General features: G+C 45.1%; 1 protein-coding gene across 2 annotated transcripts in view; it reads right to left on the bottom strand.

Moving 5' to 3' along the window:
- Positions 1–16,343, bottom strand: part of ryk (receptor like tyrosine kinase) — a 54,018-nt gene that overhangs the window by 11,758 nt on the left and 25,917 nt on the right. Inside the window, exons 3-10 of one of the 2 annotated variants that reach the window (XM_042057183.1) lie at positions 16,171–16,270; positions 15,778–15,909; positions 14,546–14,611; positions 13,377–13,518; positions 11,637–11,737; positions 8,288–8,371; positions 4,624–4,749; positions 1,215–1,301 (exon numbers count right to left, since the gene is read on the bottom strand). In XM_042057183.1, coding sequence (XP_041913117.1) covers positions 1,215–1,301; positions 4,624–4,749; positions 8,288–8,371; positions 11,637–11,737; positions 13,377–13,518; positions 14,546–14,611; positions 15,778–15,909; positions 16,171–16,270 — 838 coding nt within the window. The remainder of the gene's footprint in view (positions 1–1,214; positions 1,302–4,623; positions 4,750–8,287; positions 8,372–11,636; positions 11,738–13,376; positions 13,519–14,545; positions 14,612–15,777; positions 15,910–16,170; positions 16,271–16,343) is intronic. The other variant, XM_042057184.1, reaches the window with a different exon arrangement.

Below are 16,343 nucleotides of genomic sequence, written 5' to 3'. Positions count from 1 at the left end.
CTGCTGATGTGCCATGAAAACTGGGGGTCAACAGGTCATCTTGAGTGCGACCTTGTGATGGACTGGCATGACAGAGCTCTGGGGTAGACTTAGAAGCTGTGCCCGGGGCTTGCCAACCCTGTGGCTGGCACCTGATAGTTGTCAGATCAGCATGAGGAACATGCAAAAATCCTGCCATGACGGAGCAGCTACTGCTACAACCCAGCAACTTCCTGTTTATCTGTACATTTTTGAGATTGCTGCCATTACCCTTATCACATACAGACAGCAGCTGGAGGCTATAGATGGCTTATCATAGGAAGGCTAAAACAGATAATAGAGGATGGAGACCATTTATTTAACATAAACTATACAAGTTATGCAATGTATTCTGGCTTCAAGGAAATGACAATGTAATGTACAGCTATGATGAGAGGCTGCTTCACTACAGGATTGCAACAGTGTGTATTATGATAGAGCTAACTGTTTTTTGACAGATCATATGAATAGTTCACGACTTTTCACAATGTGGTTACATGACAGGCTGAAAGACAACACATATCGCTCACATCTCAGGACACACACCTCTACAACCACATATACCCTATAGAATGCCATATTTTCCACAAATATGGAAAACATGCAATATACTTACTGTAATAACAAAATGTCAAGTGGATGGTTCATAACTAGCATTATCTGGTCAATGAGGACCAGTTTCAAAAGAGAAGAGACAAGTTAAAGTGGTTTGTCTCTCCTGGCATAGACAGTAGTGCAGCCTGGGTGATCTGAACTTCACTACAATAGCCACTTGGTAGCTGTGGCAACATCCTTATGGTGGACCACTCAAGCATGCAGCCTCCTTGACCACAAGGGAGTATTTTACAGGATAAATGAGCCATCAGTCATCCTGGCCAAGGTCCAGTAGAGACGAAAGCTAAGGCCAACATGTTTGAGCCCATACAATTTTCATGAGTCACCACTCATCAAGCAAAATAAGTTACAACAGTCTCAAAAACAGAATGTTCCAGCCTGTGTAGGAAAAGACACAGAGGGTGACGGAGGGGTCAGAGAATGTGATGGAGGAACACTTAGGGGTTTCACTGGACACAAACACATTGTAGAAATATATATACAAAGAGAGAAAGATGAGGACAATTGATGTAAAAGAGGAGAACAAAATGTAACCACACACATGCACACACAAAAACACGTACTAAGAACACAGCCCCCACCTTTGACTGTTTTCACAAAGACTTGCTTCTCCTTGCTGGGGTCTTTGTCATCCAGAAGGACTCCGTGGAATATGCGGCCAAATGTACCTACAACAGGTGAGAGTGGAGAACTCAATACAAGAGATCCACATTATCACACTACAAATAATTTATAGCATATAGCCTTACTTGCATCCCTCAAGAAACACACACACACACACACACACACACATGGGATGATGCATTTCCCTCCCTCAATCAAAATCTTGCTTCTCTGCCTGCCTGGTTTCAGGATGAAGGTGGACAGTTTCCTTGTTGTGTGGGGGATATTTCATCTGTCAACAGAATGGGCAACAAATGTGACCAACGTGTTCAGACACACCACGGTGACGCATTTGAAGGTGGGGTTAAGAGAAAAGATACGCGTGAGAGGAGGCAGGCGAAAGAGCCCGTCCTTTGTCGTTTTCCTGCTTTAACGAACGGGAGATGCCAATGCACTTGAGGAAAGATGCAAATTAGGATTGTTGACGGTGTTTCAGATGTTGTGAGCCCATGTCTAGACCTGCCGACTCAACAAAAAGGTTGTTCACTTCCTCAATCAGTTTGACACACTTGAGACGTACGCACTTACTTGAGCACACGTAACCCCCCCCCCCCCCCCACACACACACACCCCTCATCTATTAGAGCCAGTTCTCACAGAAGCGACGGAGTAACACTCGGTTGATGAGTAAAAATTAAAAAAAAAAAAAAAAAAAAAAAATGGATAAAGAATGGCTCCAGTCCAAGAGCTCTGGCAAAAACAGCACTACTTGCACAAGAGCCTCTGATAAGGTTAGCTTGAAGGAAACGTGCAGAAATGACAGTGTACAATGAAACCCTCTGCAAGCAGAAGGGGGCAGGTGGACTGAGAAAGCCCTCTGGCCCTCTGTACAACACAGGGAGATGAAGACTGACAACCATACATTTACTGGCATCTGTTGACAGTAGAATGGCAAAGCTTGCGCAACAGCCTAGAGAACAATGTGAAGTGTTCAAAGGTTACATGGGAGAAGTTACACAAGATAAGAGCCATGGAGAAAGAGAAAGAGAAAGATAGAGACAGCGTGTGTGTCCGTGCGTCACTGGGGAACGTGCAAGATACGTGTGTGTTTGTGCACGGCCTGCCAAGTTCACACTGAGTGGGTGGCCCTTATAGGCGATTAAGCCCCTCAAGCGGCCAATCGAGACCTTTCCCAGAGTTTTATAACTTTCAGCAAATCCCCCAGACTCCGAGAGTGTGAGCCCAGGACGATGATTTAGAGCCACTACAAAATTTAAACAAAAAGACAGCAAGAAGGAAAAAGATTAAATAAACCAGAGCCTGTGGCTGCATGGTCAAATAGAGCCAAGGGTCTGTGAGCGAGTAAGTGTGTGTGGTGTGTGTGTGTGTGTGTGTGTGTGTGTGTGTGGTGAGGATTTACAGAGCTGTGTGGCAGGCTTTGTTTGCACAGGGCCATGGACTAGAGCGGTGGGATTAGGAGGCTGATTGTGTCAACACATCTAGAGAGAAGAGCAGCAAGGTCGGCCTGTAGCATGGCTAGAGCAGCCTCCTATCCCCACGGCCCAGGCAAGAAACGATAGTACACTGCCAACATGGATGGTCTCTGCGTGTGTTTGCACGTGTGTGTGTGTGGAGAAGCCATGTGAATATGCAAGACTTTTAAAAAGAGACACATGCATTACATGTTATATGTATGAATGCATGAAAGTGCATGTATGTGTGTGTATACACACACACATACATTTCCAAAATAATAGAGAGTTCAGGTTGTAAGTTGGTTACAGTATGGTTATGGGATTTGGCAGACGCCTTTTTCAAAAGCGACATACAAATACACAACAATATAATACTTACATTTATAATTTAACAGGGAACAATTTCAATTGTTGGTCAGACTACATTAAGGAGAACAGCAATAATAACAATGTCAATTCAATCAACTGTTATTATATTATTAATTGAATGGACATTATTGTTTATTATTGCTATTTTCTTTAATTTCCATTGTTTATTTCATTAGGCTATTGATTGAATTGACATTGATGATCAGACTATATTAAGGAGAATAGCAATAATAAACAACATCTTAAATTGTCCCGGTTAAATTTAAAGTATTATAAAAAGTGTATGCCAAATCCCATAACCATAACCAAAAGTATTGGGTTACCTGCCTCATTAGCCTAGAAATCTAGACGCACCCTAGCGGCGGCAAATTAATTTGCTCAGCCTGTACGTCTAGTATCAAACCATAGGGATTTCTATTGGCTGACGCCGTGGACTTCATCCAATCACAGCGCTCTATTTTGTTAGAGAGTCTTAAGGCGGGCTTAACGACAGTCCTGCGACTGTGAACAACAAGGAAGGTGGCTATGGCGAACGAAGAGCGGTTGTTTGGATCGGCGTTGGCGTCAACTTTGGAGGAGTTGGACTTGTGCTTTTCTTTGAAAGTTGAGCAACACAATGCACTTAAGTCATTACTTTTGAAGAAGGATGTATTTGCCGTTTTGCCGACCGGATACGGATATGGTCGTAGCACTGGCCTATTGCATGCCTAGGCAGTTTGAAAGACAATTCTCTGCCCGCCCCTTGGATTAAGCGAGGTGAATGGTTCGATTCCAGACTATACATTTCAATGATATAGGATGGCCCGCCAGGCTATTGACTCATATGAATTGCATATGAATTTCAGTGACATCCCATTCTTAATCCATAGGGTTTAATATGACGTCTGTCCACCCTATATACTATAGCAGCTTCAACTCTTCTGGGAAGGCTTTTCACAAGGTTTAGTAGTGTGCTTATGGGAATTTTTGACTATTCTTCCAGAAGTGCATTTGTGAGGTCACACACTGATGTTGGACGAGAAGGCCTGGCTCTCAGTCTCCGCTCTAATTCATCCCAAAGGTGTTCTATAGGGTTGAGGTCAGGACTCTGTGCAGACCAGTCAAGTTCATCCACACCAAACTCACAAAATTCCAATAAACACACTCCTAAACCTTGTGGAAAGCCTTCCCAGAAGAGCCGAGGCTGCTATAGTTGCAAAGGGAGGACCGACGTCAGATTAAACTCTATGGATTAAGAATGGGAAGTCACTTAAATTCATATGCGAGTCAAGGCAGGTGACCCAATACTTCTGCCAATATAGTGTGTGTATCTGTGTGTCTGTGTGTGTGTGTGTGTGTGTGTGTGTCATTTTGTAAAGGAGTTTATACAGTATATGTACATTTGGGTGTGTAAATGTACTACATATGGACTATTTCCTCCATTCCCATTTAGTACTAAAACTGCTTTGTTTTGTATTTAATATGAGACAATTAGAAGAAAATGAATGAATGAAATAAAGCAAACCAAAATAAACCAAGCACTCCTGCAGTAAAGACACCACACCTTCATGCAGGACGTCCCGTAGTGTGACCCTCTCCCGGGAGATAGCGATGTCTTTGACCTTGGCTTTGGCCTCCATCAGGGTCACGCTCCTCAGGTCGTTCTTCTCGATGCGAAGCGAGGGATAGCCTGCAGACACACACGCAGGCAGAATTTTAAATCAGCGCGCAATCTTTATCGCCCAAGACATTTTCTTCAATAAGGTGCTGTTTGTTTAAACAAAGTGCCCTTTACACGTTCACAACATGCAAAATGAATCAGAGCTTGGCAATCGGTGAGCAGGTACTGGCGCAATATGGCAGTCAGAGATCAGATAAGCCATTAGAATACGCACACATTCACACATCCCACACTTACACAAACTTGGCAACGACATACTTGAAAGGTGACGTCTGGGGAGTGTAATTTATTTTCTTCCTTTCCAAAGTTTTTATTATTTATTTTTATTACATTTTAAGTGTGATGTAATTATAATTTGGTGTAAATTTCCCCCCCTGTGAGATGTGTTGTGTGTGTGTGTGTGTAAGTGATTACTTGGCCTCTCTTGCAGTCTGACAGGTCTGCACACATAATCTTGTCTGACATTGTTTATATTCACATCCAAACTCATGTCTCAGTTGCCTGCAGCCTCTAATATCCTTCTGAAATCGTGAAATCCTTTTAAAATGAGCCCTTTGTCCTGATATATTTACAATTATGCCTTCTATCTCCAAAGTGCTTGATGAAACTTTTGAAAGGAGACCTTTCATCCAAATATAATCCAGTCACATCACACAGGTCTTTTCGTTTACGACTGTGGTGCTCTGCCAAACGGCAGATCCATGTTTTCACAATTAGACCTTCTGTTCTCCATGAGAGGGTGTCTTTGACTGGCAGGTTTAGGGGGCTCAGGAAGTTCCCTTCCAGGCCTGCAAGGTGAGCCCACTGTGATGCCTCATAATGAAACAGCACCTTGTGAATAACACACCATGAGTCAGACGCGGTGTGCACTTACGCAGCCGTAAACACACAGCTGGGGACACAGAGAACCTGGGGCTCCGCAAGCGGAAGAGCGATTGTTTGTGAACAAATTGAAAAACTTCCACTGTTGCGTCGCGGCGTAATAAAAAGAGGCCTGTTTCATGCGGGCTGAGAAAGGCCAGCTGTCTCTGCAGAGGTAGTTGAGAACATTTGTTTCGCAGTATTATTCAAGTGACTTTTTCTGTCAAGTGATGCCCCTGATAATCTAAAACACAAACACAAATAAGCACATACACATAAGAAATGTCTACACACTTGGCTGAACATGCACAGAGACACCATTACTGTGAATGGTCATAACAAAGACCAGATTTTTCATAAAGCGCATATAAGCAGCAAATCTGAAAGCAGGCGAGCATGCTTCTCAGCTTCAGTCTCATCACTAATCTAAAGCAATTAAATAAACAACTGACCTTTATACAGCATAGGTTAATGCAATTTATTTAAATGCACAACCTCTCTCTAAACATGTAAGAAATTAACATACCAAAAAAAAAAAAAAAACACCATCAGCTTTCAGAAGCCTTTTCTATGGTTTTATCTGAACACTATGGGAGTCTGGGCAGGCTTGTGAAGAGAATGCTGTCTAAGCTAGTCCTCTTAAGGACTGGAGATATGCACCCAGGGATGGCAAATGCATCCTTCGAATAGCTGAAAGAAGGAGGGACGGATAAGAAGACAAGGGAGGAAAAGAAGCGCCATTGCATGCAGTCTGACTTGTGTATTTATGCTGCCCCCTGCTGGATGTTTCTGGTAAATCTTCTGAGGCAGCATAGTCGAACACACTACTCAGCATGGAGTCTTTAGTAGAGTCACTGACTGCATTCATCTGTATTAGAGACACTGAAATAGTCATGTCTACCACTTGGGAGCACTAATTACACAAACATTACTGGTGGCGAAGGAACAGACAACTCTGCTGAGAGCACGCAGGAGATTACAGAGCATCACAGGCAGTAGGAATTATTTAAGAGACATGTCAGCATTACACAATGCCATGCTACAACGTGAATAGAGAAAAGAAAGAGCTTCTTCACCATAAGGGCAATAGATTCCATGTATCAAGGATCCTTATAAAGAAACCTTACTATAGCGAAACCTGGACTTTTCACTTGCGTTGCATGTAGGCTTATCTGCTCTTATATTTATATTGGATGAACACTGTTATAATGCAAACTTGGTCTGAACAATACATAATCTGACATGGGGCAGCCGTGGCCTACTGGTTAGCACTTCGGACTTGTAACCGGAGGGAAAGGCACCTAACCCCTCACTGCTCCCCGAGCGCCGCTGTTGATGGCAGGCAGCTCACTGAGCCGGGATTAGTGTGTTTCACTAATTCACGGATTGGACGAAAGTGGTTACTAATGTTAACATGTAAACATAATGTTTGTTGTTGTTTACACTCCTTCTCAGGCATTTACCAACATGAATGTACTGATGGCATGTACTAAATGAATGTACTTAAGGCAATGCTAATGAGCTGAGCTCTGGGTCTGAGCTAAACAAAGTACAGACAACAATTAAACATCAGTCAGCTTACTCATCCAAGAAATCTCCCTTTTTCTTGTATACACAATACACCACACATATTTTCATGTGTTAAAAATTGCAGTATTAGTTTCTCTTTAAAACATAAAGTGGTCACTGAACTCTAAATTAAGTAACAAGCTAGCTGCATCAGCTCTTTTCCCAACTACCAGAGTGAAACCTCATTGGACAGGAATGCTGAAGCACACCGACTAAACTCCAAATTAAGACAATAATGGTGTGTGGTAGGGAGAGCAAAAATAGAAAAATTGTTGATGGAATTACAACACGTGGTTATGAAATGTCACCAGAGAATTTCAAATCTAAGTGTTTCATATCTGTTCTGACTTAGGCCTTAGATGTGGGTTTCCCGGGTCATTAAGGGTGGTGGCTCAGGGTAAGGCCGATGTGTGAAGGCTTTTACGAGTCGCTAACGGCCAGGAAACCCAAGGTTCCTTTTGTGTTCTGAGCCTTTTGTCATACAATGTGAAATCAGACCACAACTATGGAGAGAGAGAGAGAGAGAGAGAGAGAGAGAGAGAGAGAGAGAGAGAGAGAGAGAGAGAGAGAGAGAGAGAGAGAGACAGAGAGAGAGAGAGAGAGAGAGAGAGAGAGAGAGAGAGAGAGACAGAGAGAGATAGAGAGAGAGAGAGAGAGACGGTTTGCCAAGGTTAGCACAGTAAACAGAGAGGCACAAAGGACAAATGAAACAACCTGAAACAAACATTAGGAGTGAGCGGTTTCAGCTGAGTGAGGAGAGCAAAGCTGTGGCCATCAGCAGTGAGCGTCTTAGTTAAAAAGCTTCTGAGGTGACAAAGAGTGTGACAGAGACAGACAGACTCCTACATACAGAGAACACATCACTAGTGACAGAAAAAGGCAACACAGGCCTAGGGAACACTGATGCTAATGTGCAGATGGTAGTGAAGCACGAGATGACTTGGGACTTGTTGTTGTCCACAGTGCAGAGTTCTGACCAAGAATCAGATTCTTGCCCTCTCCACAATCCAACAACAATGGCGTCAGCGGGGGAAAATGGTCTCAAATCAGCCCTGTGTGGATATCTGTTCCAGGCTCGAATGTCTAGGGGTTAACTCTTGAGACCAGCGGGACTTACTTTTGCTTTGCTGGGAGGGGGCGCCGGGATTTGGGAAGGAGGCGGCAGCAAGCTGATGGATGGGTGCAGAACCAGGGTGACTGTCTGATGGAGGGGGGGAGGGAGGGAAGGAATGAGGGAAGGAGAAAAGAAGGGGGAGGGAGAGGGAATGATGAGAAAGAGGAGTGCATAAAAGGTTGGGTAATGATGGCAGGTGAAAAGGTGCATGTTGTCTCAGACAAGCAAAGCCACAGCACACAGTGTGAGAGGAACAGACAATGAACACAGACACCAATGGACACAGGCAAACCATGGAGTGAAAAATGCACAGACAAGAAAACAATTATGTCCACTAGGGGGAGACCATAACCAGCACACAACCTGACGTAAGGCCTCTTCCTTACACATTGCTGAATGATATAGAAACTAAAACAGTACAAAACATACACATTGATAAACACACACTGACCAGAGATATTTAGGCAAATCAAGAAGCGAAAGCCTGTGCTAGCAGCAAACACTGTGTTTAGGTGAGTAATAATTAAGAAACCCCTTTACAGGGTTTGACTTTAACCTTCTGATGGTTTAAACTTCATACAATACATTCCTAAAAAACAAATATATATATATATATATATATATATATATATATATATATATATATATATATATATATACACACACACACACACACACACACAGCAATCATCTTAAAACCGATTATGACCTGTTACAAAATACGAGTGAAGCAACAAAGCATTCTGGTCTTAAAAGCCCAGCATCCGCATATGGCAGACTGAAGGGGGGAGTCCCAGCGTGAGACTGCTGAGGGGCTTTTCTCAAGGCCACAGGGCTCGGGGGACCTCTTAGCGGGTTCCTCTTGGCTGACTCCAGAACAGAAGGTATCTCACCCCTGTTCCTTCTCTCTCTCCAGCTCCTCTGAAAAATAATGGTCCAATGATGGCTGCCTGGTCAGGAAACCAAGGGGAACTTGCTGAAATGGAGATTCCACCTAACCCCCCCCTCCCCACCCAAACCACTCTGACCCAAACCTGAGCTTTCCTCTCTATTTGTCCTTCATTTTGTTTTGAGTGGTAACAGGAAGGAAGAGGGCAATGAAGCTACGCTACAGCAGTCAGAAGATACACACAAAACCACTTCAATGGACTCGCTCGCAGAGAGTCTAACAAAAACTAGGGGGGAAGCCCCGGAGGAAGAGGGACGGAGAACAAAGTTTACTAAAAAGAGGAGCGCTGAGATTTTTATGGCCGTGCGTTTTGAGCTTTTGGGGAGGGACACCGCCTGCCCTGTAGCCCTCATTTGTGCAAACATGTCCTATCGCACCATCGTGCATAAACATGGCCTCTTTCTGACACGCACACACAGAAGATATATGAGGTCTTCCTCTCCTTCGCACTCACTCACCCCAGTGTGCGTTTGTGCACACCCTCATCCACACACACACACACACACACACACACACACACACTACACACACACACTGTCAGAGACCACAAGCTGGAATGTCACTCTGTTTATTACGACCTTCTGATTCCAGTTTAAGCTAATAAGATCATTCTCCACCAATTATCTCGTTTGGCAGAGGAATGTGTGTTTGGTGGTGTGGAATGAGGGGAGCAGACAGAGGCGGGCGTGTGACTGGCGAGACGAGGCTCACACCCCGAGGCGTCTGGGAACCACAGAGGAGGTGAGGCCTTCAAAGCCCCTCGCGGTCTGGGACCATCTGCAGACAAGCCCCCATCAGTCCCTGGATAACGCTCAAAATCATATCCAGTTGTACGCTAGGCAAAGTGTCTAACTGGAGATGAGCTGTCCCATAAAGGGCTTAAGGAGTCTATGGTTGGAAAAAAAGAGGCCCTGAAGCAATATGTGGGGGCAGCAGGACCCTCCCTTTTGGCCAAAGGTCTGCACAAACTTCCCTGTTGCTCTTCAGAAAGTTGAATCAATGTCTAAAGAGTCGGGTTGACTTCATGGATTATGAGATGACGTGATGATATGATGTAATTAACTGGGATATTAATCCCATGTGAGGAGTGGGGGGTGTCGTTAACGCACATCATCTCCCTTTTGGAAGCTGCTGGAATTTTTCACTACAAGATGCTGGGAAAACAACATTTTGTTATATGGAAAAACGTATACTATTATTTTTCATCATGAGTTAAAATTACACATCATTGTTTCAAAAGGCATTGGGGGAAACAGACTTTTCGAATGGGAGTCTGCTAATCAGCATAATGATGGCTGCAAAAATCAGTCCTATCTACTGTGGGATAGGGATTCTTGGTTCGGCCAATTAGGAATGACCGACACTATTTTGGAACTACAGACCCATGACCGACACTATTTTGGAACTACAGATCACTTTGAGATATATATATATATATATATATATATATATATATATATATATATATATATATATATATATATATATACACACACACACATCCAGAACCTTCTGATAAACTCAGTTGAGTCAAACATTTTTGGAGAAAGAGACATGTATCCTGTGTACACTTAGTTCAAGGACATTTTACACTTTACAGAACTCGGTGAAAACCGACAGCAATTAGTTGTTCATACAAGAGTTGTGTAAGCATTGTCTCGTATCATAGAAACTTTAAGCCAAGGCTCAAGCTTGCAAGAATTTACAAACTCTCAACTCTCATGATTGGTTTGGCAACATTTACCAAAGCAATCATATGTGATTAGCTAAAAAGAGCTGGGGTCGTGCCTGTTGACTGCACTGGACACGACTGCACTGGAAGATGGCATGCATTTCATATCTTACTGACCCCACTGAAAGGCTGAAATTGTCTGGTCATGTGCTCATATGGGAAAGATTGGCCTGTTCTCTCTTAAGGGGACAAGCCGACAAAAGGCATTATTCATTTAAATGTCATTCCACAATCAAGACAAATTTGTAAAAACACAGAGCACACATTCTATCAATGTCTGAGCAATGATTCAAGATGAGGCCCACCCATAAGTAGCACCACAAGCCAGCTACTGAATGCCAAGACCAAGATCATGCGTCAACGCAAAATCAACAACAACTCTATGGCAAGACCAGTGAGAGAATGCTAATCTAAATCTAGGTAACAAAAATAATATCGCTTAATTAGACCCCACAATGTCTGAGAGCAAATACAACATTTCCAAGGCATTTTCAGAGATTTAGACTGAATGTAGAGGTGTTTAATTATACATGTATTGTTACATTTGACAAAGCTGCTTGCTAAGTAATTAGCTTCACTGTGAAGAGCTGTAAGCCTGTTGGTACAACAGTGGCACCATTAAATTGGTGTGAGGTGCTTATGAGTGAATCTGGGCAGTGGGCGTGACTTACTGGTGACGGGCGTTGCGTTGTTGGGCGTGTCTGCGCGCAGGTACTGTGTGGTCTGGGTGGAGGGCTGAGACAGGCCCTGAGAGCTGCCACTGTCGCTCACACTGGAAAAGAGGAGAGGCAGACACACGTCAAAAAAAAACAACGCAGCCTGCTAAAGGATCTTCAGAATCATTAGTGTTTCCCAAAAGGATCCTATTACTCCTACAACTCCTTTACACCATCACCTTTTCACGACAGATCTTCATAATTACACAGCACCATGAAACAGTCAGAATGTCATCTATTCCAGGGAGCACTCGAATGAGACCAACTGTCCCACCGCCTCCTCTACCCCTGCCCCAGCCACGAGCTGAGGAGGCCAGGAAAGAGCTGAAGCTGAAGCCCAGAGCCACCATTACCACAAGCCCAAAGGAGGACATGACTACATTGCTATACCTCCAGCCACCCCCCCCCCCCCTCGGTAATATCCAGGCAATATCTGTGTGTGTGTGGGGGGGGGGGGGGGGATGAGGATAAAAGTGGTTTAAATTGGCTCAATTTGAGCTGTCAGCCATTAACTGTGAAGGTTAAATGCTATGTGGGATTGATGAGGGGTACAAGCTCCCCTGGAGAGCAGGCCTGGCTTGGCCTTGGCGGAGGAGGCCTGCCTGCCTGCTGCTGCAGCAGCTCCGCTGACCCCAATCATGCGGTAATGTCATTACGGAGCATCAAAGAGCCTCAGTGCTGCTTGGCGCGGCTTCTCAAGTCTTTCTGCAGACCAGACCAGATGAGCAAGAGGCCTGGCAGGCAGGCACCTCAGCTCCCAGCAACAATGGAGCCATTCGGGGATGGGGGGGGAGGAACGAGGCCGGGGGGGGGAGGAACGATGCCAGGGGGGGGGGGGAGGAAGAAAATGACAGAAGAGGAAGGAAGAGAAAGAAAAGCTAAATAGATGCCGAGAGAGGGGGAGATAAGAAAGAATTTAAGGGCGGGAAGAAACGAGAGACCACCGGAAAGGGGCAGAGAGAGGGAGATAGAGAGAGAGAGAGAGAGAGATAGAGAGAGAGAGAGAGATAGAGAGAGAGAGAGATAGAGAGATAGAGAGAGAGAGAGAGTGTGTAAAGAGAGATAACCATCACTTCCTAATTGCCACAAAGAAGGGCTCTTATTGATGGGTTGTCTGGGACGGGGTGAATAGAGGACAGACCCAACACTGTAGGCCAATTCTCTAGGCAGGGCCACCTGATCCAATCAATCTCAAGCCCAAAGAACATCATCAAATGACCCATCTTAAGATATTACATTAAATAAATTCCAAGAAAGGACCTTTGTGAAAGACTGTCTTCTCCTCGGGGACAAGTGACTGATTCATACTCGGGACAAACACTATTTAAAGGGGTGGAAATGAATCCAATTGGAGTTGTTGGCCAGCATTTGGTCTTTTCCCCTGGAAAAAGTCGAAATTCTATTAATCATGTGAACGCTAATCAATGAGATCTTGTGTATGAAGTGGCACCATGTAATTTAACTGCCCACAGCACCCTGGAAATAACAACATTATAATCAAGGGGAGCCAAATAAGGACTTAAAGACTGTAGAACACAAAGAATGTACATCTGTGTATGCAGACTCACAGCAACAACTGGAAATCTCACAATTCACACGCTACATGCAAACCAATTTACGCCAAATACTGCGAGACATACATCTTGCAAACACCCAGACAATGTTCTGCACGCACGCACGCACGCACAGCCTCACCTGTCGTCCAGCTCGATCCTCTTCATGCTGTGCAGGTGGAGCACGGCGAGGATGATGGCCACGAGGAAGATGACTGCACAGCAGACGCTCACGCTGATGTAGAACACTCGCGTGGAGGTGGTGGGCGCGCTCCCAGGATCCACTGGGGTCCGACGGCACCAGAACATACAACACAACACAACACAACACACACACACACACACACACACACACACACACACACACAAAGCCTCACTGAGTCATGTGACAAGAAACCAACCAATCAAAAACATGTTTTTCAATAGCGGGGCTTTGGATCCTTTTCAAGGGCATTGAGAGTGGTTCAGAATGTACCAGTGTAGGGGCAGAGTGATCTGGATGATCAGGTTATTTAATTAAGGGAAAACCTTTGAAGCTGCCATCTGTGAGCGGAGGAGCATAAAAGGGAGTGGGATCAAGGGAGCGTGACCTTGCATAGCATAGCATTGCATAGCATAACACACACACACACACACACACACACACACACACAGTGGAGAAGTGGGAAAGGTTGACTGGGGGAGAAAGCAGCCGAGTGGTGGCTAGGCATCTGACCCCTGTCAGGACCTCTGACTGACAGCGACAGTAAGAGCTTCCAGGGGGTCCTTGGTCTGAGCAGAGAGAGAAAGAGGAAAAAAGAAAGAAAGAAAGAAAGAAAGAGAGGCAACAGCTGCGACCAACAGCCAGCCCTGGCTCTGCCACCGTGGGCCCAAGCCTGACCAAAGGTTCAGGAAGAAAGTCATCAACAGACAGGAAAATAGCGCCGTGCCTAAAACAGCACAAGCATGATTTCAGTTCTGCTAGAAACAGGAGGCCCATTCCAGCAAGAACCGGTGATGATTCACTAATAGCTAAGAAAAACTATGGAGTTGTGGCTGGTCAGTTTGGCACATAGAGGTCTGCTTTGGACGCCCCAGCAGTTTTGCTGCTGTGGTCTTCAAGACCATGGATCCAACCGCCATTGTTCAAATTCATAAACATGGACACAGACTTTGGGTTTTGGGGGATGCTGGATGCCGTACAGTATCCAACGGAGCCGCCTTGATGGTGGAAAAAATCAAACAATAAGCGCAGAAGGCCGGAGGAAACATGAGAGCAACCTGAGACGTCAGACAGAGGAGCTTTTGGGAAATTTGTGGGAAGGGACTCACAGTCTGGTTTGTTTTGGCCACCACTGGGAACGATGGGGATCTTGGGAAGGTCGGGCTGCTCGACTCCTGTGGGTGGAAAGGGAGAAAGAGAGAGGAGAGTTAGGCCTTGCCAAACTTGCGCTAATGAGACTAGGTGTACAAGCCTTGCACTGGGGGAAGTGGGTAGCTGCATATGCCCAGTATAAAATTCTCCGCCATGTTTTGATTTAAGTCATGCATGAGCTTCACTCAACGGTTTAGCCTTTAGCAAATCCAGATGGGTGAGTCAAAATCATGTGTTAGATCCTGGAGTAGCACTTTCAGAACCTACAAGTTCCATCGCTGTTTATGATAAAAAAAAATAAAAAAAAAGTTTATCCCAGCACCTCTCTGTCATGTTTACATACAGGACACATATAACAAACTCAACTTTTACAACTCTCACTTCCCTGACCCAAGCACAAACAATAGCAGATGCACATTTCTCCCACACAGCCACCCACAGAGAACCCCCCGCCTCCCCCCGCCCCCAGTAGGGCACCTCTGTGGTGGGTACAAACACTTTCCCCTTTCAGCTCGTTTAATTTGGCTCGTGTGCCTAAAATAACCTGTGCCGAGATGTACGACCTGCTTCCTGCACGGAGCGCAACACATGACACGGCGCTCGCTGGGTAATTATGTTCGGCCGAGGTCAGAAAATAGCAGTGCGCCTGAAAAGACAAATGTGCCATCGCTTCCCCCTGGCTTGCACTTTTATCAACTTCAAAACTGCTCCAGGAAAAAAGGGAGGGGAATTGGGGGGGGGGGGGGGGCATGCCAGAGAGTTCATTTAGACACACACACACAAACAACAAAACACCAGCCCACGCTCACCTACACACCACATTAAAGAGGAAGTAGTGATATGGGGTGTGCAGGTAATAGGGCTTCCGTCTCTCTTCAGTCACACAAACAGGCATGCACAGGCACAGCCCATAGAGAGCTCATTAAATCTCAGAGCAGGTTTGAAGAGCCACAGGTAAAACTGCTGCACGCACATCCAATTAATGTACAAGCCCACAAAGGCAAATGATGTACCCCCATCTTCCTCTTGTTGTCTCACTCACACATGGATACCTCATTACGTCCTGTGCACATGGGAAAACACGTGCACATTAGAAAAAACGTGCACACACACACACACACACACACACACACACACACACACACACACAAATCCAAAACTAATGGGAGCAGCAGAGCTGGGATCTTACGTCGGTAGCACATTTTCCTGCGTTTGAAGTTGAGCACTGTGATGTTCTTGGGGCTGATGGTCAAGTTGAGTTGCACAGTCACCAAAGCCTCTTCGTCCACCTTCCCTGAGCAGAACAGGTCTACCCGGAATACTACACACACACACACACACACAAACAGACAGGTGGAAATCTCCATTACAATTTTTGTTGAATTAGTTTTAACATCTCAATATATACAGTATATCTTCTGTTTCTTTTGGAGGTGTCATGGAGCACGCTTATTTGCAAGACCAGTTTTCAGCCCATATGGATAAATCTGAATTGATGTTAAAACTGCATGTGGTAGTGATTTGAGTGCGCTCTCCGGAGCCCAGGAGGATGTGTGGGTGAGGCCGGTGAGTGACAGCCCACCTGAGCGGATCCGGGGCACCTCCCCTTGTAAGGAGATGTTGCTCTGCGGTTGGTCCATGGCTGCTGCGTTCTCCACATAGAAGCCCAGTTTATACTCAACCTGCAAGGTACAATAGACATATCCAAAATGAGAGTGATGTGTCTGTTTGTTTGTGTGTGTGTGTGTGTGTGTG

The sequence above is a fragment of the Alosa sapidissima genome, chromosome 12, assembly GCF_018492685.1.
Source record: "Alosa sapidissima isolate fAloSap1 chromosome 12, fAloSap1.pri, whole genome shotgun sequence".
Lineage (NCBI taxonomy): Eukaryota > Metazoa > Chordata > Actinopteri > Clupeiformes > Clupeidae > Alosa > Alosa sapidissima.
Note: the sequence above shows the minus strand (reverse complement) of the source record. Positions and strands in the feature narration are given on the sequence as shown.